The following is a 26,436-nucleotide window of genomic DNA, read 5'->3' on the forward strand; positions in this document are numbered from 1 at the left end:
AAAGCGTCACTATTTGACGCCCTGAGATGAGAACAGACCAACACCACACGAATAATTATGAAAAGGCACATTTGTGGTGACCTTTGGTAGACAGGACCACTTTTGCGCATGTGCAGACCGGATCTTGCTAGTGGCACGGATTTGGCTCTGACAGGCTGTTTGGCTGTCGCCATCTTGGTTTTTTGGAACCGGATGTGACCATATTTGGAAGAGAGGGAGGAGCTAGCTATCTTGGTTAGCAAGGTGCATCTGTGGTTCACGTTAGCTGTGATATTAGCTGGGATGCTAATTTTTGGCTAGCGACAAACAGGCTTAAAACTAAACGTACTTGAGCAGCCGACTCCTGATAGAGAGCCGAAGTCACTCACTTCTGCTTCCGGCCCATGGGACCTTATTTCGGAAAAAATATGTTCGGTAGTCAACGGCGAGAGACGACTTATTTCTTGATCCTGTTTGAACCGAGCCCTGAATCGCACACAATTTTTGTTGATTTAAACAATAATTTTGTCCGTCAAGAAAGTCGCAGTTTGTGGTAAAACAGTAAAGTTACATGTCGTTTTGTGTGAAAACCGTTCAATGAGCTACATCTCTCGTCTCGCACAGTATACGTATGTCACCAACACGTTAGCGTGGTAATGCTAAGCTAACGTTCATTGCTTGGTTGCTGATAGCTAGATAACTTAGCTATGTTCCACATAGAAATAAATCTCACGTGATGTGTTTGATCCAGCGTCTCTCGGTCCTTTTATCACATCATCCTCTCATGTAATCTCTTTGACTTCAGCTTCAGAAACGTTAGCTTCAAGTTACGATACGCGACTTTTGGCTTTGTGCTTTTGTAATTATGTATTTTCAGTTTAGTATTCAACAGTTTTACTTTTCGTTCTTGTCTTTTAAATGTATATTTTAAATTGACCATCATCATGAGTGTAATTCAGAGCACAATTCAAACGGGACCAAAAAATTAGTTGTCTCTTGCCGTTGGCTACCAAACATATTTTTCAGAAATGAAGTCCCATGGTGGTCCACCGGAGGGGCGGGGCTTAAGGGTGCCGCTGCGGCAGGCGTCCCTTATTTTTCTGTATTGAAGGTGCAGAGGCTCCAGGTTCCCCTTGTCAGTCACTCTCAGCTCAGTAAACACTTTGCCTGCTTTCATCTTTCTAATTAAATGTGTGTGTAATTTTAAAATAAGTGAACTTTTATTTACCCAGCAAAGAGTCAAAGCAGAGCTCCTTCATCTCCTCCTGGGGGGGGCGGGGGGTATTTATCCTGCTGGGGTCACACTGCCAAACCTCTGACCCCACAGTCATCAAGTTACCTCCACATAAGTGGTGCTGCTGCAGCAGAGGGGGGAGGGGTAGCAAGCTCATGTGTTTTCTCTCCTCAGATGTAAGTTAAAGAGTAAATGTGACTCTGAGTCAGTTCTGAGCTGCAACAACGACACGACAAGAAACCTACAAACACGTTCAGTTGGATGGAAACTCTGCCCCCCCTCCTGCCCCGAGTCTCCGCCCGCCCTGACCGGGTCTGGACCCCGGGGACGTACAGCTGCACATGACGCCACCACACAGGAATCCGGCCCTGGCTCCTGAACTGCTGCTGTCGGGGCTTTAATGAGCTGATCTGGAAGCAGTTTGTGGAGCCGAGCTCTCGGAGCAGCTCTCGCTCTTTGTGTCTCGACTCGCTCCAGCAGAGGAGGCGGGCGGAGGCGGAGCTTCCTCCCTCCCCTCACCTGCTGTTAAACGCAGGTTTCCATGGCCACGCTCCAGCCTCAGAAACAAACAGCGAGCGTGCAGAGTCGCCGCGCTCTGTTCCACTGAGTTCATCTCTGAGGATTTTACAAACACCGCCTTGGATCTGTTCCCCAAAAACACTCCCAGTTTACATTTGCACTGAGTTAACCGACCAGACTACACCCAGCTCACTGTTATGTCTGGGTGTAGCCTGTCCGGGCCCCCGGGGGCCCCACAAGCCCCTGCTTCACTGCGTTCAGGCCTCCAGCAGAAACCTAAGAGCTAACATGAAGCGTCAGAAAGACGTCGTGCAGCTCAGACTCCCACCTGCTGTCGCCTCCTGCCAGCAGCAGTGAAGGTGAACCAAACGCACCCGTGGGGTCTTTGTCCTGAGGGGGGACCCAGTTTAAGGCTGAATCCCAGTCTCTACACTCACCGGGATCATGCCTCAGAGTCCTGGAGTTCGCGAGCAAGGCTTCGGGCCGTCCCAGGTGTGTCAGGGAATTACCCACAGTTCATAGCGTTGTGACGGGGTTTCCAGAGGAAGCCTGGAGGAAGGAGCAGCCACCAGAAGAGAAGTTTAAAGTCAGAGCGTGAAGCTGTTTTGATGAAAGCGAGCTCTCGTCTCTGCAGGATCCTGGAACACGTTCAGATCAGACCGGTTCAGGGTGCGGATAGGGTCTGGGCCTCGCGTCCTCGCGGTCACCCTGCAGGGAGTGGCGGTCTCACAGCCTGGCTCTGGACCCTCTGTTGGACTGCTGGGGGACTGAAAGGGGGTCCAAACAAAAGCTGAAAGGACGCCAGAGAGACTGGGAGCCGGCTCCTGACCCCTGACCCCTGACCCCTGACAGACAGAGCAGCTGGTTCCTGCTGACTCTATTATTATTCCCAGGATGCCCAAGTCAGAAACTGGACCTGAAGCGGATTACCTGCTTACGCTGGCACCTGTCACAGGTGAACGCTGGCTGCATATATGAAAGCTGGAAAAGCAGCGACTGTTTGACTTGGTTTGAGTTTTCATGTCCAAACCCTGCAGCCTTCCAGCACCTGTTTCGTTTCATTCATCAGGATCCCCAGAAACAGCTGATCTTCCTGCGGTCCGCGCAAGACAAAGAAAATAACAACAACCAAACACAAACACGCCACAGAACCCAGATCTTTCAGTAACAATACAAAACAAACGGCAGAAGGTTTCATCATCACACTTGGACTCCAGCTGCTTTAATATCTGAGCTCAAACAGCTGTTCATGGAGGACAGTGGGGATTTAGCAGCTGCCATCTTTTCATGAAATCAAGCCCAGAGACGCTTTAACAGAATAAACAGCTGATATCTGAGCCACAGCCTGCTGCTTCTTCTTGTTCATGAGGAATTTCTAGTTTTCATATTTAATATGTAGTAAATGTTCCTCACAGACTCGTTTCTGCTGTTAATAAATGAATAATGTCAGAATTCCACAGATATTTAATAAATAAATACATTAATAATCTGAACGTGTTGTTGTTCCTCTGAACCTGATCAATAAAGTAATAAAGACACGTTTACGTCACACTCTCTCTCCGCTCGCGCGCTTTATGCTAATGTCTCCGCCGCGCGCACGAGCCGCTCGGAGAGGTGAGCGCGCGCCAGCGGCAGTTTCCAGCTGCGCTCGCGACCTCGCTGGTTTGTCCTCCGGTCGGTCCGTCGGTTCTCTCTCCGGCTCCGGTTCTTCTGCTCTGGACTGTGTCGGTCTGGATCCGGTTGGTTCTCCCGGTTCTCCTCCTGCGGACCGGAACTCTCCGCGGCTCAAAGTTCGGTTTACTCGGTTCTGCTTCGGACCTGGTTCTCGTCCATCTGCCGCCTTCTCCCTGTAAAGCTTGTAGACCCGGTCCTGTGGGGTCGGCAAACCTTTTCGGCCCGGTTTCCTCGGTAACCGTTTCAGACATGGGTTGGAGTTTTCCGGTTCTGCTCTCAGTCCTCTGCGTCCGACTCACGGCGGGGGTACCGGACGGTCCGGACGTTCAAGGTAAGCTCACCTGGCGAGTTTTAATGAACCTGGTTCTGCTGCTTTATACTCCCTCCTGAAACCTGGTGGTTTCAGGGGTCTGATGAAAAGTCCGGGTCCCGCAGGTCCTGCAGGTCCGGTTCGTGCAGGTCCGGTTCATGCAGGTCCTGCAGGTCCGGTTCGTGCAGGTCCGGTTCGTGCAGGTCAGTGTCCCGGTTGAGAGATGAAAGGCTGCCCAGAACCAGGTGTGTCTGCAGCTCTCAGGTGTCCCGGTTTGAAGAGAACTGGACCTTTGTGTTCACCAGAACCAGAACTCATCTCATCTCCTCCTCTTTCTTTATCTCCTTCTTTCCTTCCCTATTCCCTCGCTTTATTCTTCCTTCTTTCCTTCCTTCCTTCCCTTTCTTTCTTCCTCCCTGACTTTATTCTTCCCTCCTTCCTTCCTTCCCTCCTTCCCTTTCTCTCTTCCTCCCTTCCTCCCTTTTTTCTCTCTCCCTTCCTTCCTTCCCTCCTTCATTTTCTAACCCCTTCCTTCCTTCCTTCCTTCCCTATTCCCTTTCTCTCTTCCTCCCTTCCTCCCTTTTTTCTCCCTTCATTCCTTTCTTCCTTCCCTCCTTCATTTCCTAACCCCTTCCTTTCTCCCTTCCTCCCTTTTTGTTTCTTCCTTCCTTTCTCCCTTCCGTCCTTACTTTCCTTGTCTCTTCCTTTCTCCCTTCCTTCCTTCCCTCCTTCATTTCCTAACCCCTTCCTTCCTTCCTTCCTTCCTTCCTTCCTTCCCTATTCCCTTTCTCTCTCCCTTCCTCCCTTTTTTCTCCCTTCATTCCTTTCTCCCTTCCTTCCTTTTTTGTTTCTTCCTTACTTTCTCCTTTCCGTCCTTACTTTCCTTGTCCCTTCCTTTGTCCCTTCCTTCCTTCCCTCCTTCATTTCCTAACTTCCTTTCTCCCTTCCTCCCTTCCTCCCTTTTTTGTTTCTTCCTTACTTTCTCCCTTCCGTCCTTACTTTCCTTGTCTCTTCCTTTCTCCCTTCCTTCCTTCCCTCCTTCATTTCCTAACCCCTTCCTTCCTTCCTTCCTTCCTTCCCTATTCCCTTTCTCTCTCCCTTCCTCCCTTTTTTCTCCCTTCATTCCTTTCTCCCTTCCTCCCTTTTTTGTTTCTTCCTTACTTTCTCCCTTCCTCCCTTCCTTCCTTTTTTGTTTCTTCCTTACTTTCTCCTTTCCGTCCTTACTTTCCTTGTCCCTTCCTTTGTCCCTTCCTTCCTTCCCTCCTTCATTTCCTAACTTCCTTTCTCCCTTCCTCCCTTCCTCCCTTCCTCCCTTTTTTGTTTCTTCCTTACTTTCTCCCTTCCGTCCTTACTTTCCTTGTCTCTTCCTTTCTCCCTTCCTTCCTTCCCTCCTTCATTTCCTAACCCCTTCCTTCCTTCCTTCCTTCCTTCCCTATTCCCTTTCTCTCTCCCTTCCTCCCTTTTTTCTCCCTTCCTTACTTTCTCCCTTCCATCCTTACTTTCCTTGTCTCTTCCTTTCTCCCTTCCTTCCTTCCCTCCTTCATTTCCTAACCCCTTCCTTCCTTCCTTCCTTCCTTCCCTATTCCCTTTCTCTCTCCCTTCCTCCCTTTTTTCTCCCTTCATTCCTTTCTCCCTTCCTCCCTTTTTTTTTCTTCCTTACTTTCTCCCTTCCATCCTTACTTTCCTAGTTCCTTCCTTCCTTCCTTCCCTATTCCCTTTCTTCCTCCTTCCTTTCAAAGTAAAAGCCTGCGAGTGTTTATAGAAACCATTTGAACTGTAACTAAGTCAGTTAAGTTCGAGCGCCATGACATCATCACTGTTTTCCTTTCGTCCTGACGTGGTTAAATTTATTGATTGTTGCTGTTTCACCTTTTAAAGCTGCTCGTGTGTCCGTTCTTCATCTTCCTCCTCCTCCTCTTCCTCAGTGATCGACGTGTTGAGTCTTCAGGACTCGAAGCAGAGCGTCGCTGCGGTGGAGAAGCTGTCGACCGGTCTGAGCGCGCTCAGTGACGTCTACGTGGTGTCGACGTTTCGGCTGCCGGCCAAGTTGGGCGGCGTCCTGCTGGGCCTCTACAGCAAACAGGACAACAGGAAGTACCTGGAGGTCGCCATCATGGGGAAGATCAATAAAGGTAGATGCCCTCCTTCCCTCCTTCCTTCCCTCCTTCCTTCCTGTGTCCTGACTTCCATCCTTCCCTATGCCCTTCCTTTCTCCCTCCCTCCTTCCTTCCTTCCTTCCTTCCTTCCTTCCTTCCTATCCCTCCCTCCCTCCTTTCCTCCCTCCCTCCTTCCCTCCTTCCTTCCTATCCTTCCCTCCCTCGCTCCTTCCTTCCTTCTGATTCCTTCCTTCCTATCCCTCCCTCCCTCCCTTCCTTCCTTCCTTCCTTCCCTCCTTCCCTCCTTCCTTCCTATCCCTCCTTCCCTCCTTCCCTCCTCCTTCCTTCCTTCCTTCCTTCCTATCCCTCCTTCCCTCCTTCCTTCCTTCCTTCCTTCCTATCCCTCCCTCCCTCCCTCCTTCCCTCCTTCCTTCCTTCCCTCCTTCCCTCCTTCCTTCCTATCCCTCCCTCCTTCCTTCCCTCCTTCCTTCCTTCTATCGTTAACTCCAGAACACGGTCCTCTCCCCTCCGTATGTTGCAGCTCTGATGTTTCCACTCAGTGAAATGTTCAAACCACAGACTCGTGTTTTTAAAGATGGAAATATTCTCCATGTCTGCTGCTTCATGTTTCAAACGTTCCTCCAGAATCCAGCCGACACTTATCTGCTGGTTTCAAATAAAGTTTTGTGGGTTTGAGCATCAGTTCCTGTCCAGCTTCAGGTCCAGTTTATTCCAGCTCTGGTCTGAGTGGTCCAGCTCGCAGGTGAGCAGAGGAAGCTTCAGAACACCGCCATGATAAGTGTCCAGTTTATTAGGAACGCCTGGCTAACACGGAGTCAGTCCTTTAATAAATCGCCCTTCATGAAGGTTTCCTGTTGATTCAGCTGTGAAACGTATTCTGACATGTGTTCCTATTATTTTGTCCAGCCCACCTCTCTGTGTGTAACACCGTTGAATCCACATTATCACCTTCATGAAAGAGAACTGTTATGAAACATGGGGCTCTCATCCAGACCTTCACAAACCCGTCCACATGTCAAAACTCCTGAGACGACATCGGGCAAAAGGCGGGATACGCACGGGACAGGTCGCTAGTCCATCGCAGGGCCACACATAGACAGACAGCCACTCACACCTAAGTTTCAGAGACACCAATCAACTTAGCCCGCATGTCTTTGGACGGTGGGAGGAAGCCGGAGCACCCAGAGAGAACCCACACAGACACGGGGAGAACATGCAAACTCAGAACAAGAAACACAGAAATGTTTGAACCCGCGACCTTCTTGCTGTGAGGCGACAGTGCTAACCGCTGCACCAGATTTATTTATTACATCATTAAATTTCAGAACAGCAGTAAACAACGTCTCTGTGACGGGATCCTGCTGGGACAGCATCTGGGACATCCAAGATTGGGATTTAAAGTGGATCTGGACCGCCTGTGTTGCTGTGTGAATGACTTTAGTGTTAGCTAGGTGTTCCTAATAAAGTGGACATGAGTGGAGTCAGCCATGTGAGTGTCACTATCTGAGACACTAAACAGGAAGTCAGACCAGCCGACGGCTCAAACGGATCCTCAGTGAGCAGGAAACCTGAGCAGGAAGTGGTTCAGGAAGCTGTCCTGTCACACTTTATACTTTCTCCTCTGCATAAAGTGTTGCTGACGTCTGATGGTCCAGACTCACTAAATACTCGGTCCCTTACAGTTCTACCTGCTGTGTGTTCACGCTGGCTTCTGGTTCTGTTGTTGTTGTTCACCCTGACAGCATGATCACTACAATCTGACCCCACTTTCATTAACTGTGTTTGACCTCCCGTCCTGAAAGATCAGCAGGCTGCACGGTGGTCCGGTGGATGGCCCTGTGGCCTCACAGCAAGAAGGTCCCGTGTTGGAACCCGGCCTTTCTGTGTGGAGTTTGCATGTTCCGTGTGCGGCCTATGCTGATTGGTGACCCTAAATTGTTCTGAGTGTGAGTGTGTTAAGGGTGTCCGCCTTTCGCCTGATGTCAGCTGGGATTGGCTCCAGCCCCCCGCGACCTTGTGCGCAGGATTAGCGGTTGACGATGGATCAGGTGACCTCTAGTGGCAGAAGAAGTCAGATGAGGGAGTATAAAGAGTGGCAGAGGTGGTGGATGGATGAGACCGAGGCTCGAGTCCCGTGTGACAGAAAGTCAAAGCTGTTTAAACTTAAGGCAGTTTTATTAGTACAGCAAGTATTTAAAGTGCTTTACCTAAAACATAAAAGCAACATGGGGAAATATGAAAAAGACATTTAAATACAATTTATTCACCATGTCTCTCACACCAGTCACAATCTGGGTAAAAGAAACTAAGTTCTGCTCGGCCCTGTTAAGACTCTGTAGGGCCGCCCTAAATTAAGATGTTTCCAGTTGAATAGTAGTCGTTACTTAAAGCCACTGTCGTCAGTCGTTGCACGTTTACGGTATTAATTACTTAAATATATATTGTGGGGCATCAGAAAGTGGTTTGAGTTCCAGGCTGAGACAGGAAGTTATCAGGAACAGAGGTAATCAGCCTACTGACCGATGAGAAGTTGGTTGGCTGAGACTCTCTCATGGACCAACGGTTTAGTCGGCGCTAGTTAAAGGTTTGTGTCAGGTTTGATTTATTGTTGGGATGTAAAGAGAATGTCAGAAGCGAAATGCCCCGGCTTCAAGAAGAGCTGTGTCCTGCTGCAGTGAGTCCACGACTCCTCTCATCATCATTTACTGTGTAATATGGAGCTTTGCTGCCGGCACTGTGTCCTCGGCCTCGTCTCTCCGTGCTGTGTGAAGTCATTCCCGAAGTGCTGGTGGTGTATTTGCTGTTCTGCAGAGAGTTTCAGGCCGTCTGCAGCCAGGACATGTCCCCCCTCTCTCTGTCCTCAAACACCGTCTGTCTTCAGTCTTCCTCTGATGTCCTCATGCTGTTCTGGTTCTCCTGTGAGCTGCTAGAAGTCCAACCCTGCACTTGTTATTTGTTCCAAGAACACATGAAACTGTGGTTTCATGATACTGATCTCCTTCAGTCCGTGTCATCTAACATCTCATAAAGTAGTGTGTTGCCAACAAAACCTCCTCCGGCTCCTCCTTCTCTTTCTCCTCCTCCTCCTTCAGTCCTGGTTCGTTACGTCAGAGCTGACGGGAAGCTCCACACCGTCAACCTGCAGAACGCCAACCTGGCCGACGGCCGGACCCACTCCATCATCCTGAGACTGGGCGGCCTTCACCGTGACAACATGCACATGGAGCTCTACGTCAACTGCAGACTGGCGGACTCCAGCCAGGGCCTGCCGCCGCTGGTCCCTCTGCCCAGAGAGGCGGAGATGGTGGAGATCAGGCACGGGCAGAAGGCCTACGCCCGACTACAGGTGAGACGGGTTCAGCTCTGAGTCTGTCACCTCACTGTGGATGTTCTTTTAATATTTATTGAAAAGGGTTATAACGGCTGATCCTCAAGAACATCATCTCACTAACTCAAAGCCTCACTGATTAATCATCATCGTGTTTGTTCATGTTGTTGCTGCGATGAAGTGGCCGCAGGTTCACCTGTCCGCAGGTGTTCCATCATGCAGTCATCAGATGTGAGACAGACTTGTGAATATCGAGCTCAGCGTCTCTGTGTCTCTGCAGGGCGCCGTGGAGTCCCTCAGACTGGCTCTAGGAGGCAGTGTTGCTAAAGCTGGAGCTCTGACGGACTGTCCGTTCCAAGGAGACTCATCAGCCTACAACTCAGGTCGGCACACCTGAGCCCTTTAATTCTTTCTCTGATGTGGGTGGAGTCAGGCGTCAGGTCACGTGACGTGTGTAATACGGTTGTTGTTTGATCTTTCAGTGAGCGGGGAGGTGAACTCCATCCTGGGTGAGTTTTCAACTGAGGCTGACAAACAAACTCATCAATAACCACAGCTGATCAGTTTGATCTGGGGTCACCTGTACTGACATCCTGTTGCTTTGGTGGTTTCCTGTCAGGTGATCACACCAAGGCTCTGATTGGTCAGCTCATCATCTTCAACCAGATCCTGGGAGAGCTGCGACAGGACATCCGGGAGCAGGTGAGACAGAGAGACAGATGAGAAAGACAGAGAGACAGACAGACAGGTGAGACAAAGTGACAGACAGACAAGTGAGACAAAGTGACAGACATACAGGTGAGACAGGCAGAGAGACAGAAAGGTGAGACAGAGAGACAGACAGACAGGTCAGACAGCAGTAAAGTTGATGTAGAGTTTATTGATCCCCTCCTGTCCTCGTCAGGTGAAAGAGATGTCTCTGATCAGAAACACCATCCTGGAGTGTCAGGTTTGTGGTGAGTCACCGTTTCTTCTCTTAATAAAACAGTGTTAAATCTGAGGACCTGATTGAAACCATTCGGTGTTTCTATCTCTGCAGGTTTCCACGAGCCTCGCTCTCGCTGCTCTCCTAACCCGTGCTTTAAGGGCGTGGCCTGTGTGGAGAGTCTGCACTATCCTGGATACACCTGTGGACCCTGCCCACCTGGAACCACCGGCAACGGGACGCACTGTACCGACATTGACGAGGTAACAACATTACAGCGCAACAACACTGCAACAATACAAGTACAACACAAGTACAACGCAACAACACTACAACAATGCAACAACAACACTGCAACAACACTACAACAACACTACTACAATGCAACAACAACACCGCAACAACACTACAACAACACTACTACAATGCAACAACACTATGACAATGCAACAACACTATGACAATGCAACAACACTATGACAATGCAACAACACCGCAACAACACTACTACAATGCAACAACACTACTACAATGCAACAACACTACGACAATGCAACAACAACACTGCAACAACACTACAACAACACTACTACAATGCAACAACACTACTACAATGCAACAACACTATGACAATGCAACAACAACACTACAACAACACTACTACAATGCAATAACAAAACTGCAACAACACTAGTACAACGCAACAACACTAGTACAATGCAACAACAACACTGCAACAACACTAGTACAACGCAACAACACTAGTACAACGCAACAACACTAGTACAATGCAACAACAACACCGCAACAACACTACAACAACACCGCAACAACACTACAACAACACTGTAACAACACTACAACAACACCGCAACAACACTATGACAATGCAACAACACTACAACAACACTGCAACAACACTACTACAATGCAACAACAACACTGCAACAACACTAGTACAACGCAACAACACTACGACAATGCAACAACAACACTGCAACAACACTACAACAACATTACTACAATGCAACAACACTATGACAATGCAACAACACTATGACAATGCAACAACAACACCGCAACAACACTACAACAACACTACTACAATGCAACAACACTATGACAATGCAACAACAACACCGCAACAACACTGCAACAACACTGCAACGCAACAACAACACCGCAACAACACTACAACAACACTGTAACAACACTGCAACAACAACACCGCAACAACACTGTAACAACACTGCAACAACACTACAACGCAACAACAACACCGCAACAACACTACAACAACACTACAACAACATTACAACGCAACAACACTACAACAACACTACAACGCAACAACACTGCAACAACACTAGTACAACGCAACAACACTAGTACAATGCAACAACAACACTGCAACACACTAGTACAACACAACAACACTAGTACAACGCAACAACACTAGTACAATGCAACAACAACACTGCAACAACACTACAACAACACCGCAACAACACTAGTACAACGCAACAACACTACAACGCAACAACAACACCGCAACAACACTGTAACAACACTACAAGAACACTACAACGCAACAACACTGCAACAACACTACAACAACACCGCAACAACACCGCAACAACACTGTAACAACACTGTAACAACACTACAACGCAACAACAAGTCTACAACAACACTGCAACAACACTACAACAACACTGCAACAACACTACAACGCAACAACAACACTGCAACAACACTGCAACAACACTACAGCGCAACAACAACACCGCAACAACACTGTAACAACACTGCAACAACACTACAACGCAACAACAACACCGCAACAACACTACAACAACACTACAACAACATTACAACGCAACAACACTACAACAACACTACAACGCAACAACACTGCAACAACACTAGTACAACGCAACAACACTAGTACAATGCAACAACAACACTGCAACAACACTAGTACAACACAACAACACTAGTACAACGCAACAACACTAGTACAATGCAACAACAACACTGCAACAACACTACAACAACACCGCAACAACACTACAACAACACTACAACGCAACAACAACACCGCAACACACTGTAACAACACTACAAGAACACTACAACGCAACAACACTGCAACAACACTACAACAACACCGCAACAACACCGCAACAACACTGTAACAACACTGTAACAACACTACAACGCAACAACAAGTCTACAACAACACTGCAACAACACTGCAACAACACTACAACAACACTGCAACAACACTACAACGCAACAACAACACTGCAACAACACTGCAACAACACTACAATGCAACAACACTATGACAATGCAACAACAACACTACAACAACACTACTACAATGCAATAACAAAACTGCAACAACACTAGTACAACGCAACAACACTAGTACAATGCAACAACAACACTGCAACAACACTAGTACAACGCAACAACACTAGTACAACGCAACAACACTAGTACAACGCAACAACACTAGTACAATGCAACAACAACACTGCAACAACACTACAACAACACCGCAACAACACTACAACAACACTGTAACAACACTACAACAACACCGCAACAACACTATGACAATGCAACAACACTACAACAACACTGCAACAACACTACTACAATGCAACAACAACACTGCAACAACACTAGTACAACGCAACAACACTACGACAATGCAACAACAACACTGCAACAACACTACTACAATGCAACAACACTATGACAATGCAACAACACTATGACAATGCAACAACAACACCGCAACAACACTACAACAACACTACTACAATGCAACAACACTATGACAATGCAACAACAACACCGCAACAACACTGCAACAACACTGCAACGCAACAACAACACCGCAACAACACTACAACAACACTGTAACAACACTGCAACAACAACACCGCAACAACACTGTAACAACACTGCAACAACACTACAACGCAACAACAACACCGCAACAACACTACAACAACACTACAACATTACAACGCAACAACACTACAACAACACTACAACGCAACAACACTGCAACAACACTAGTACAACGCAACAACACTAGTACAATGCAACAACAACACTGCAACAACACTAGTACAACACAACAACACTAGTACAACGCAACAACACTAGTACAATGCAACAACAACACTGCAACAACACTACAACAACACCGCAACAACACTACAACAACACTACAACGCAACAACAACACCGCAACAACACTGTAACAACACTACAAGACACTACAACGCAACAACACTGCAACAACACTACAACAACACCGCAACAACACCGCAACAACACTGTAACAACACTGTAACAACACTACAACGCAACAACAAGTCTACAACAACACTGCAACAACACTGCAACAACACTACAACAACACTGCAACAACACTACAACGCAACAACAACACTGCAACAACACTGCAACAACACTACAGCGCAACAACAACACCGCAACAACACTGCAACAACAGTACAACAACACTACAACGCAACAACAACACTGCAACAACAGTACAACAACACTACAACGCAACAACAACACCGCAACAACACTGCAACAACACTACAACAACACTACAACGCAACAACAACACTACAACAACACTACAACACTGTAACAACACTGTAACAACACTGTAACAACACTGCAACAACACTACAACACTGTAACAACACTGTAACAACACTGTAACAACACTGCAACAACACTACAATGCAACAACAACACCGCAACAACACTACAACAACACTGTAACAACACTGCAACAACACTACAACGCAACAACAACACCGCAACAACACTGTAACAACACTGCAACAACACTACAACAACACTACAACACTGTAACAACACTACAACGCAACAACAACACTACAACAACACTACAACACTACAACACTGTAACAACACTGTAACAACACTGCAACAACACTACAACGCAACAACAACACCGCAACAACACTACAACAACACTGTAACAACACTGCAACAACACTACAACGCAACAACAACACCGCAACAACACTGTAACAACACTGCAACAACACTACAACGCAACAACAACACCGCAACAACACTACAACAACACTACAACAACATTACAACGCAACAACAACACCGCAACAACACTGCAACAACACCACAACAACACTGTAACAACACTGCAACAACACTACAACGCAACAACAATACCGCAACAACACTACAACAACACTGCAACAACACCACAACAACACTGTAACAACACTGCAACAACACTACAACGCAACAACAATACCGCAACAACACTACAACAACAACGCAACAACACTACAACGCAACAACACTGCAACAACACTACAACAACACTGCAACAACAACAACGCAACAACACTACAACAACACTACAACACAACAATACCGCAACAACACTACAACAACACTGCAACAACAACAACGCAACAACACTAAAACCACACTGCAAAACCGCAACAACACTAAAACAACACTGCAACACCGCAACAACACTAAAACAACACTGCAACACCGCAACAACACTAAAACAACACTGCAACACTGCAGCAACACTGCAACAACACTAAAAACACTGCAACAACACTGTAACAACACTGTAACAACACTACAAGGCAACAACAACACTACAAGGCAACAACAACACTACTACAAGGCAACAACAACACTACTACAAGGCAACAACAACACTACTACAAGGCAACAACAACACTAAAACATACAACGCAACAACACTGCAGCAACATACAACACTGCAACAACGTCAACACTGCAGCACTACAAACAACATCACTGGTGAGGACAAACCACCAGTGAACCATCTGCCTGTATGTCGCATATTGTAGAGTCTTTACTCTTTCCCTCTCCCTTGTGTGTCAGTGTGAGCTGCAGCCTTGTTTCTCTCCTGAAGCCTGTGTGAACACTGTGGGGGGGTTCTCCTGTCAGCCCTGCCCTCCTGGCCTGTGGGGGGAGCCGCTGGCTGGAACTGGACTGAACTTCGCCAAGACGCACAGACAGGTCAGACACACGGAACACATTTGTCTCTTTGTAAAACTTCCCAGTAACCTTTAATGGACTTACGTCAGACTTTGTTGATGTCCAGTGTGCAATATTTAGGAGGATCTATTGACAGAAATGTAATATAATATCCATAACTATATTTTCAGTGGTGTATAAAGCTGCTGAAACACAGGAGCTATGAAAATCCAGGAGTTTCTTAAAGAATTAAAATTAACTAAGCTTTTCACTTCAATTTATCATTGAGGTGAAAAGGTGTCACATGGACATTTAAAAATAATTTAGGCTATTTCAGTCAAGCCTGCATGTATGTAAACTCAGCAGGGATGATTAAATTAAATTAGAACAGTTGTTCTACAGGAGAAACATATCTGAGCAATACAGAATGCCTGAGAGCCTTACTGCATTATATTACAATATATTATTTATATTTTGAATTGTCATGTGAATTTTGTTCCTTTCCTTTTATAAAAATAAATACAATTCCTCAATAAATCGGTGCAGAAAAATTCACCAGAATACAGGAAATTAAGTGTTTAAAGGACAAACTTTTCAGGGGGGACCCCCAGACCTGCCCCTCTAATTATTATCTGTAGTAATTATAAAAATCCTAATAAATGTATTTATAAGGCCTATGATATGTCATAATTAAAATTTAACTCAATGATTTACAGGTAAAGTAAGGTTCTGTTTGACAAATGGCATAACTAGGTAATGACAGAAAATGAGACAATTGATAGAGTTGCTGTGTAGAGATTATTTACTTACTTAAAACAGGTTAAAACATTAAAGATTTCTGGACTGGGCTAAGCCCCCAATGTTTCAAGAGAATGTCCTAAAACCTGTGTACAAAGGGACAATTTTTATTTTGCTATATTCTTATTTTATTGTTATATACTAGCAATTCAGAAGCTGCAATTAGATATGTTTTTTCCACGGTATCTGTTCAGTTCTGTAGAAGTGTGACAGAAATAACATTAACATCATCTGTCTCTGTCTCGCAGGACTGTGTAGATATTGATGAGTGCTTAGATCTACCAGACGCCTGTGTACCAAACTCTGTGTGCATCAACACTGTGGTGAGTTCACGTTCTCTCTCTCTGTCATACAGAGAAACGGTCTGCCAGGCTGGACAATCAAGAATGCTTTATACAAATATATAATCTGAGACTAAGACAGTCGGGGTGAGTCAGCGACCTTTAGCACAGGAGAAAAGAGACACAGCTGCTGTTCCACATAGAGATGTAAAATTATCAAAGTTGTGTTAGTAACATGCAATAATGGGATGAGGTTGCATACAGAGGGAGAGAAAGTAGAGGAGAGAGGAGCTCAGTGCATCATGGGAAATCCCCCGGCAGTCTAGGCCTATAGCAGCATAACTAAGGGATGGTTCAGGACTCACCTGAGCCAGCCCTAACTATAAGCTTTATCAAAGAGGAAAGTGTTAAGCCTACTCTTAAATGTGGAGATGGTGTCTGCCTCCTGAACCCAAACTGGAACCTGGTTCCACAGGAGAGGAGCTTGATAGCTGAACGCTCTGGCTCCTAGTCTACTTTTGGAGACTCTAGGAACCACAAGTAACCCTGCATTCTGGGAGCGCAGTGCTCTGGTGGGGTAGTAAGGTACTATGAGCTCTTTAAGATAAGATGGTGCCTGACCATTAAGAGCTTTGTAGGTAAGAAGAATGATTTTAAATTCTATTCTGGATTTTACTGGAAGCCAATGCAGAGAAGCTAAAACAGGAGAAATGTGATCTCTTTTCCTGGTTCCTGTCAGAACACGTGCTGCAGCATTCTGGATCAGCTGAAGAGTCTTAACGGACTTTAGCGATGTCATCCAGAGTACCTATATCTTTAGATAATGTGTCACCGAGGTGCTTGGGCCCCATACAGAAGATAAACTCCTGTGCTGTCCTCTCTCAGGGCTCTTATAAGTGTGGAGGCTGTAAACCTGGTTTCCTCGGGAACCAGACGTCAGGTTGCTTCCCCAGGAAGTCGTGTGCCGCGTTGACCTTTAACCCCTGTGACTTCAACGCCCACTGCGTCATGGAGAGGAACGGCGAGGTCGCCTGCATGGTGAGTGGAGGATGCTGCCTGGCTCAAAGGCTTTCAGTCTGTCGCTGTGTTCAGTTCCTGTTATAACCGATGTGCGTGTGCGTGTGTGTGTGTGCGTGCAGTGTAACGTGGGTTGGGCCGGTAACGGTAACACATGTGGAGTGGACACAGACATCGACGGGTATCCCGACCGCCCTCTGCCCTGCATGGACAACGACAAACACTGTAAACAGGTCAGACACAGAACTTCTTCTTCATCATCCTCATGTGTGGTTTTGTTTCCATTTTACATCCATCAGAACAGAAAAGGACCTCCCACATCTATAACGTGAGACGGGTGCGTCAGAAAGGAGCGAGAGGGTCAAAGGTTGCAAAGAAACTCCTGCACACTGTCAGTGTTAAATCTGAGCTTATATATTAAAGAGGTGGTTTTCTGCTCATTCTCAGGTTCCTCATCTTATTTAGAGTTTGTACCAGAGCAGGTTTCCATGGTTATATTTTTGTCCTACTGCACATTGCTGCAGCTCCTCTTTTCAGCCTGTGTTGAAGGCTTCGTTTTAGCTATGGAGTGATGCATCTTGTCTCTAAATGATCTTTGTTGGGAGTTGCACATGCTCAGTTCCTAGTTAAGGACTACTAGCCAATCAGAAGCAGAGAAGGGCGGGTCGGCGAGAAGCCGGTAAACAGCTCGGGTTCAGCCGTCCGTGCAACATGGACTGGAGCGAGAGTTTCAGAGCGGTGAGTTATTAATCTGTATCCATAAAGTTTTAACTGAGCTCTGTCTCTACATCACAGGAACAACTTTCTGTCCACTGACTGCCTGGAGGGTAGCTAGTGTTTGGAAGGGAGAGGAGAGCTGTGTGCTGCAGCTCGCTGTTTCTGAGGGCGTGTCGGAGTCGCCGCTCGGCGAGCGTTATATGAGGCGCGTTTAGAGAAGCGGCTGGACTACAAACAAGCTGTTTTCAGTTCAGACCAGAGTTTTCTGTGGGAGATGGGAACTCACTTTGGGGAGGGGAAAAGCCTAAAAGCAGAATACCACCTCTTTAAAATAAAACAGTCTTAATGTCAATTTTAATCTAATCTTTATTTCTAGAGCATCATGTTACAAAGTGCTTCCTCATGAGCAGAAAATGGAACACACTATAAACAGAAAACAAAAAACACTTTTGAGGAATACAGTTAAAAGAAAATAAAAATAAAGTAAAGACAAATCAGGAAAGGCTCTTCTATAAAAGAAGGAACTGACTCAGCCGTCCTGATTTCCTCGGGCTGTTCCAGGGCCTCGGGCTCCCGACTGCAGACTGTCCCCTTGAGTCTCAGGCGGGCCCCTGGAACAGAGAGCAGAATCTCAGAGCGTGTGGCGGTGCACACGGGAGTAAAACATCAAACAGCAGGGAGGCCATGAAGAGCTTTAAATCTGTTCTGAAACATCCCAGGAGCCGGTGTGATGTGGAGAACCAGCACAGCAGGAAGCGTCAACAACAACAGTGGTTGATTTTCTGAAGTTTTAAATTTCAATGCTTTAATCGACTTATTTCTCCCACGACACTTTGTCCCGTCACATGACGTCACGTTCTTCTGTTGTCGTCACTGATTGGCTGAGAGTGTGTGACCGTCTGTCTCCTTCCCCCAGGACAACTGTGTGTTTACGCCTAACTCCGGTCAGGAGGACGCCGACAACGACGGGATCGGAGATCAGTGTGACGAGGACGCAGACGGAGACGGCATCAAGAACGTGGAGGTGAGACACTGTGTGTGTGAGAAAGTACCACGCAGTGTTAATCTGCCAAACATATGGGTGGAGATGGCGCCCTGGATAAGACACCTGCCTCTGGTGTGGGCGACCTGGGTTCGATTCCCACTGCAACACATCCACCAATGTCTCTCTGAGCAAGACACTTAACCCCTCGTTGCTCCAGAGGCGTGTGACCTCATATATGACACAAATCATGTGAGTCACTTTGGATAAAAGCGTCAGATAAAATGAATTAATGTAATATTGGATGTTCAAATACTGAATTATACACTGACTGAAATCAAGGGGCCGTTGTAGGTGTAGGTTAAGCTGCAAGTCTATGAATTGAAGCTGCGGTCAGCATGTGATTAATCAAAACTCCTGTGATCATGTGACCTCAGGATAACTGCCGGTTGGTCCCTAACAAAGACCAGCAGAACTCAGACAGCGACTCGTTCGGAGACGCCTGTGATAACTGTCCCAACGTCCCCAACAGCGACCAGAAGGACACGGACAGCAACGGACAGGGAGACGCCTGCGACCAGGACATCGACGGAGACGGTAGGAGACGATCTTTAAAACACAGACGTATAAAAGAAGTGGGCGGAGCCGCCGTGACGTCCACCGTTGGTTTGTGGACTACAGTTTTGAACCCTCCAGTTTGGCACTTTGACTGCCACCATCTTGGTTTTCTGGAACCAGATGTGACCATATTTGGACAAGAGGGAGGAGCTAGCTAGCTTGGTTAGCAAGGTGCATCTTTACTTCACGTTAGCTTTGATATTAGTTGGGATGCTAATTTTAGCTAGTGACAAATAGGTTTAAAACAAAATGCACTCAGTGAAAAATGAGCAGCCGACTCCTGATGAGCTTTTTCAGCGGCGCTGGTTAAACGTTCCCAGAGCAGCGGATACGAGTCACCTCTGTCCTGATTGACACCATGGTAGCGGCCTGTCAATCAGCTTGTAGCCTCGTCCTAAAGCCTCCTGTTCCTCTAAATGCGACCATAATTTACTAAATGAACATCATGCTGTGTTGAAGAAGACTTGAAACTAGCGACTGAGACCAGAAACTCATCAGGAAAGTGTTTACTGAGGGAATAAATCAGCTGACAAGTAGAAACATTTTCTCACAGACTTCTATACAATCACACTTCTTTCTGCAGCCGCTGGTGTCGCCCCCTGCTGGCCGCTAGAGAGGACGCAGGTTTAAGTCGCCCCCTGCTGGCTGCTAGAGAGGACGCAGGTTTAAGTCGCCCCCTGCTGGCCGCTAGAGAGGACGCAGGTTTAAGTCGCCCCCTGCTGGCCGCTGGAGAGGACGCAGGTTTAAGTCGCCCCCTGCTGGCCGCTGGAGAGGACGCAGGTTTAAGTCGCCCCCTGCTGGCCGCTAGAGAGGACGCAGGTTTAAGTCGCCCCCTGCTGGCCGCTAGAGAGGACGCAGGTTTAAGTCGCCCCCTGCTGGCTGCTAGAGAGGACGCAGGTTTAAGTCGCCCCCTGCTGGCTGTTAGAGAGGACGCAGGTTTAAGTCGCCCCCTGCTGGCTGCTAGAGAGGATGCAGGTTTAAGTCGCCCCCTGCTGGCCGCTAGAGAGGATGCAGGTTTAAGGCGCCCCCTGCTGGCCGCTAGAGAGGACGCAGGTTTAAGTCGCCCCCTGCTGGCTGCTAGAGAGGACGCAGGTTTAAGTCGCCCCCTGCTGGCTGCTAGAGAGGACGCAGGTTTAAGGCGCCCCCTGCTGGCCGCTAGAGAGGACGCAGGTTTAAGTCGCCCCTGCTGGCTGCTGGAGAGGACGCAGGTTTAAGGCGCCCCCTGCTGGCCGCTAGAGAGGACGCAGGTTTAAGTCGCCCCCTGCTGGCTGCTAGAGAGGACGCAGGTTTAAGTCGCCCCCTGCTGGCCGCTAGAGAGGACGCAGGTTTAAGGCTATTGATTTATTAGATTTATTGAATGCCTTTAAAATAACTCTTCTTGTCTTTGTGTTCAGGGATTCCCAACGTTCTGGATAACTGTCCAAAGGTGCCGAACCCGATGCAGACAGACAGAGACCGAGACGGAGTGGGAGACGCCTGCGACAGCTGTCCTGAACTCAGCAACCCCATGCAGGTAAAGAGACAGACAGACCTTTGCCAATAAGCTGTTTAACTAGAAATAATTCCTCCGTCGTTCAGCTGGCTGCAGATGTATGTGATGTTCACATAAACTGTTTGACCTGTGCGTCGTTAGCTGTGCCCTTGTCCTCTTCATCATCATTTCATTGACCCAGTTATATTTACATTCATCTTTAAACACAGCAAACATACAGATGCTCAGTTGTATTTATACACATACAAGATATTATTTCTTTGCTAAAGTTTAAAATCCCATCAGGTGAGGGACGGACAGCAGCTGCAGATGAAAGCTGCAAAGACAGAAATGCAGTCAGCTGAGTAGACGTGAAAACTAGGAGGCTCACTTTACTCGACCAAGTCTTTTTGATCCTGGTGAAGCAGGCGTGAGTTCATCACATGTTTCAGTCTAAAACCTGACTTATACGTCAAATCTACGCCGTAGCTTGACGTGCACCTTCCCAAAAATGTAACTGCACGTCGCAGCGACACGGACCCATGAAAACTGAGGCGAACGCGACAGTCCCTAAACCCTGCGTTCTCTCTAGCAGCCGGCCGGGGGCGACTCCAGCGGCTGCAGAAAGAAGTGTGATTGGTTGGCTGGGTAGCATCATTTCCTCCGTGCCTTCCAGGAGGCGCTGCATGCTTTGAATTTCACTAGCAGCCAATCCAGCGGCTGTAACACGATGCTTCCATTTTTTTGACGCGACGATCCTCTCAACATGATCAGAATTTGATCCATTCAGTCCGATAACATTCTGAAAGTCTAGAAGAGCCACATGGTGATTATTGTACAGTGGCTGCTATAACGCTACGGCGTAGACACGACACAGAGGTATAAATCAGGCTTCAGACAGACCTCAGCAGACCGATCAGCACATCATGGCAGGTCCTGGTCTTACAGAGGAGCTGGCCTACGTCACACCAACCAGACTCTGTACAGATTCTGCCTGATTTTTAGCTCCATCATCGAGTGTAACGTGACGCTCAGTCTGAGGGACACAGTGTCGGCCCAGCAGAGCAGGACCAAGACTCAGGGTCTGTCTTCTAAACGTCTCTCTGTTTCAGACGGACGTCGACAACGACCTGGTGGGAGACGTTTGTGACACCAACGTGGACACGTATGTCTCACACACACAAATCTGTACCACGTCAAAACCTGCTTAATTCAGATTAACTTATTTTGTCAAAAGAATAAAACAGCATCAAAACCTCCGAGAGCAGCAGCTTTGGTTTCATTCTGTCTTTGAATAACATGGAATATGTTTAATAGATTATTACCGTACAGGAAATGTAAATGCAGACAAACGATAAGGTAAAATAAGATCAAAGACAAACACCTGAGCGTCTCGCCTTCCTGCAGGGACGGAGACGGCCACCAGGACAGCAGAGACAACTGTCCCGACATCCCCAACAGCTCCCAGCTGGACTCCGACAACGACGGCCTCGGAGACGACTGTGACCACGACGACGACAACGACGGCGTCCTCGACGACTACGACAACTGCAGACTCATCGTCAACCCCAACCAGAAAGACTCTGACGGTAACAGTCTGGAAGAACACTGTCCATCTGTCTGTCTCTTTTGACTGGTTGAGTTTATATTTTCCGTATAAAACACACTTCATTGAGCTGTTTGGACTCCGCCTCCTCCCGTCTCTCTCTCCAGTGAACAGTGTTGGAGACGTCTGCGAGAACGACTTTGATAACGACGCCGTGATGGATTTGATCGATGTGTGTCCAGAGAGCGCCGAGGTCACTCTGACGGACTTTAGAGCCTATCAGACGGTCATCCTGGACCCAGAGGGCGACGCCCAGATCGACCCCAACTGGGTGGTCCTTAATCAGGTGACCCTCTAACACGAACACAGAACAGCACCGCCCCCTGGGCCAAGAGACGCCATCGGATATGTTTTAATGTCTCACAGGAGGCTGGTCGAGTAAGCAGAGAGTATGAACACAACAGTCGGCAGAGACGTGTTCTCTCTTTTACTGTCTTTAAGTTCTTCAGGATCAGGTTTCGGTCTCCGCTGTCTGAACAGGGACAGTAGATGTTCTCTCTTCTCATTCTTACCACGCGTTCTAACCTCACGCTCTAACCTGTCATTTTAATCTCACATTCAAACCTCACGTTTTTACGACACGTTCTTACCTCTCATTCTTACCTCAAGTTCTAACCTCACGTTCTTACCTCTCATTCTTACCTCAAGTTCTAACCTCACGTTCTTACCTCACGTTCTTAACTTACGTTCTTACCTCACTTTCTAACCCCTCATTCTAACTCCTCGTTCTAACCTCATGTTCTATCTTCTCATTCTTACCACGCGTTCTAACCTCACGCTCTAACCTGTCATTTTAATCTCACATTCAAACCTCACGTTTTTACGACACGTTCTTACTTCTCATGCTTACCTCAAGTTCTAACTTCACGTTCTTACCTCACGTTCTTAACTTACGTTCTTACCTCACTTTCTAACCCCTCGTTCTAACCTCACGTTCTAACCTCATGTTCTATCTTCTCATTCTTACCACGCGTTCTAACCTCAAGTTCTAACCTCATGTTCTAACCTCAAACTCTAATCTCACATTCAAACCTCACGTTTTTACGACACGTTCTTACCTCTCATTCTTACCTCAAGTTCTAACTTCACGTTCTTACCTCACGTTCTTAACTTACGTTCTTACCTCACGTTCTTAACTTACGTTCTTACCTCACTTTCTAACCCCTCGTTCTAACCTCACGTTCTAACCTCATGTTCTATCTTCTCATTCTTACCACGCGTTCTAACCTCACGCTCTAACCTGTCATTTTAATCTCACATTCAAACCTCAAGTTTTTACGACACGTTCTTACCTCTCATTCTTACCTCAAGTTCTAACTTCACGTTCTTACCTCACGTTCTTAACTTACGTTCTTACCTCACTTTCTAACCCCTCGTTCTAACCTCACGTTCTAACCTCATGTTCTATCTTCTCATTCTTACCACGCGTTCTAACCTCAAGTTCTAACCTCATGTTCTAACCTCAAACTCTAATCTCACGTTCAAACCTCACGTTTTTACAACACGTTCTAACCTCATGCTCTAATCTCATGTTCTAACCTCATGTTCTAACTTCTTCTTCTTTCCACGCATTCTAACCTCACGTTCTAACCTGTTGTTTTAATCTCACATTCAAACCTCACGTTTTTACGACACGTTCTTACCTCTCATTCTTACCTCACGTTCTAACCTCACACTCTAACCTCATGTTCTAACTTCTCGTTCTAACCCCTCGTTCTAACCTCACGTTCTAACCTCAAGTTCTAACTTCACGTTCTTACCTCACGTTCTTAACTTACGTTATAACCTCACTTTCTAACCCTCGTTCTAACCTCATGTTCTAACCTCATGTTCTATCTTCTCATTCTTTCCACGCATTCTAACCTCACGTTCTAACCTGTTGTTTTAATCTCACATTCAAACCTCACGTTTTTACGACACGTTCTTACCTCTCATTCTTACCTCAAGTTCTAACCTCACGTTCTTAACTCACGTTCTTAACTTACGTTCTTACCTCACTTTCTAACCCCTCGTTCTAACCTGTTGTTTTGATCTCACATTCAAACCTCACGTTTTTATGACACGTTCTTACCTCTCATTCTTACCTCAAGTTCTTAACTCACGTTCTAACCTCATGTTCTTAACTTACGTTCTTACCTCACTTTCTAACCTCACGCTGTAATCTCACGTTCATACCTCACGTTTTTATGACACGTTCTAACCTCACGCTCTAATCTCATGTTCTAACCTCATCTTCTAACTTCTCGTTATAACCCCTCGTTATAACCTCATGTTCTAACTTCTCATTCTTACCTCACATTCTAACCTCACGTTTTTAACTTACGTTCTTACCTCACTTTCTAACCTCACGCTCTAAGCTCACGTTCAAAGCCCACGTTTTTACGACACGTTCTTACCTCACGTTCTAACCTCACACTCTAACCTCATGTTCTAACTTCTCGTTCTAACCCCTCGTTCTAACCCCTCGTTCTAACCTCACGTTCTAACCTCATGTTCTTAACTTACGTTCTTACCTCACTTTCTAACCTCACGCTGTAATCTCACGTTCATACCTCACGTTTTTATGACACGTTCTAACCTCACGCTCTAATCTCACGTTCAAACCTCGCGTTTTTACGACACGTTCTCACCTCACGTTCTAACCTGTCATTCTAACCTCACGCTCTAACCTCATGTTGTAAATTTACGCTCTAATCTCTCGTTCTAACCTCACGTTTTTACGACACGTTCTTACCTCTCATTCTTACCTCACGTTCTAACCTCACACTCTAACCTCATGTTCTAACTTCTCGTTCTAACTCCTCGTTCTAACCTCACGTTCTAACCTCAAGTTCTAACTTCACGTTCTTAACTTACGTTATAACCTCACTTTCTAACCCCTCGTTCTAACCTCACGTTCTAACCTCATGTTCTATCTTCTCATTCTTACCACGCGTTCTAACCTCACGCTCTAACCTGTCATTTTAATCTCACATTCAAACCTCACGTTTTTACGACACGTTCTTACCTCTCATTCTTACCTCAAGTTCTAACTTCACGTTCTTACCTCACGTTCTTAACTTACATTCTTACCTCACTTTCTAACCCCTCGTTCTAACCTCACGTTCTAACCTCATGTTCTATCTTCTCATTCTTACCACACGTTCTAACCTCACGCTCTAACCTGTCATTTTAATCTCACATTCAAACCTCAAGTTTTTACGACACGTTCTTACCTCTCATTCTTACCTCAAGTTCTAACCTCACGTTCTAACCTCATGTTCTTAACTTACGTTCTTACCTCACTTTCTAACCCCTCGTTCTAACCTCACGTTCTAACCTCATGTTCTATCTTCTCATTCTTACCACACGTTCTAACCTCACGCTCTAACCTGTCATTTTAATCTCACATTCAAACCTCAAGTTTTTACGACACGTTCTTACCTCTCATTCTTACCTCAAGTTCTAACTTCACGTTCTTACCTCACGTTCTTAACTTACGTTCTTACCTCACTTTCTAACCCCTCGTTCTAACCTCACGTTCTAACCTCATGTTCTATCTTCTCATTCTTACCACACGTTCTAACTTCAAGTTCTAACCTCATGTTCTAACCTCAAACTCTAATCTCACGTTCAAACCTCACGTTTTTACAACACGTTCTAACCTCATGCTCTAATCTCATGTTCTAACTTCTTCTTCTTTCCACGCATTCTAACCTCACGTTCTAACCTGTTGTTTTAATCTCACATTCAAACCTCACGTTTTTATGACACGTTCTAACCTCACGCTCTAATCTCATGTTCTAACCTCATCTTCTAACTTCTC

At 46.5% G+C, this 26,436-nt stretch overlaps 1 protein-coding gene across 1 annotated transcript in view; it reads left to right on the forward strand.

Annotated features, from left to right (window-relative positions):
- Positions 1–3,346: 3,346 nt before the first annotated feature.
- The window catches only part of LOC119898227 (thrombospondin-3a-like), a 40,303-nt gene continuing 17,213 nt past the window's right edge, over positions 3,347–26,436 (forward strand). Inside the window, exons 1-18 of the mRNA XM_038712410.1 lie at positions 3,347–3,737; positions 5,642–5,848; positions 8,926–9,179; positions 9,442–9,544; positions 9,644–9,670; positions 9,781–9,863; positions 10,066–10,117; positions 10,201–10,349; positions 15,046–15,183; positions 16,188–16,262; positions 17,106–17,258; positions 17,360–17,470; positions 18,871–18,978; positions 19,374–19,533; positions 20,949–21,067; positions 22,138–22,190; positions 22,433–22,614; positions 22,739–22,917. Of these exons, the coding sequence (XP_038568338.1) occupies positions 3,656–3,737; positions 5,642–5,848; positions 8,926–9,179; positions 9,442–9,544; positions 9,644–9,670; positions 9,781–9,863; positions 10,066–10,117; positions 10,201–10,349; positions 15,046–15,183; positions 16,188–16,262; positions 17,106–17,258; positions 17,360–17,470; positions 18,871–18,978; positions 19,374–19,533; positions 20,949–21,067; positions 22,138–22,190; positions 22,433–22,614; positions 22,739–22,917 (2,235 nt within the window). The 5' untranslated portion in view covers positions 3,347–3,655. The remainder of the gene's footprint in view (positions 3,738–5,641; positions 5,849–8,925; positions 9,180–9,441; positions 9,545–9,643; positions 9,671–9,780; positions 9,864–10,065; positions 10,118–10,200; positions 10,350–15,045; positions 15,184–16,187; positions 16,263–17,105; positions 17,259–17,359; positions 17,471–18,870; positions 18,979–19,373; positions 19,534–20,948; positions 21,068–22,137; positions 22,191–22,432; positions 22,615–22,738; positions 22,918–26,436) is intronic.

The sequence above is a fragment of the Micropterus salmoides genome, unplaced genomic scaffold, assembly GCF_014851395.1.
Source record: "Micropterus salmoides isolate LMB-PRFRI ecotype aquatic unplaced genomic scaffold, ASM1485139v1 Ms_hic_scaffold_11, whole genome shotgun sequence".
In the NCBI taxonomy this organism is placed as follows: domain Eukaryota; kingdom Metazoa; phylum Chordata; class Actinopteri; order Centrarchiformes; family Centrarchidae; genus Micropterus; species Micropterus salmoides.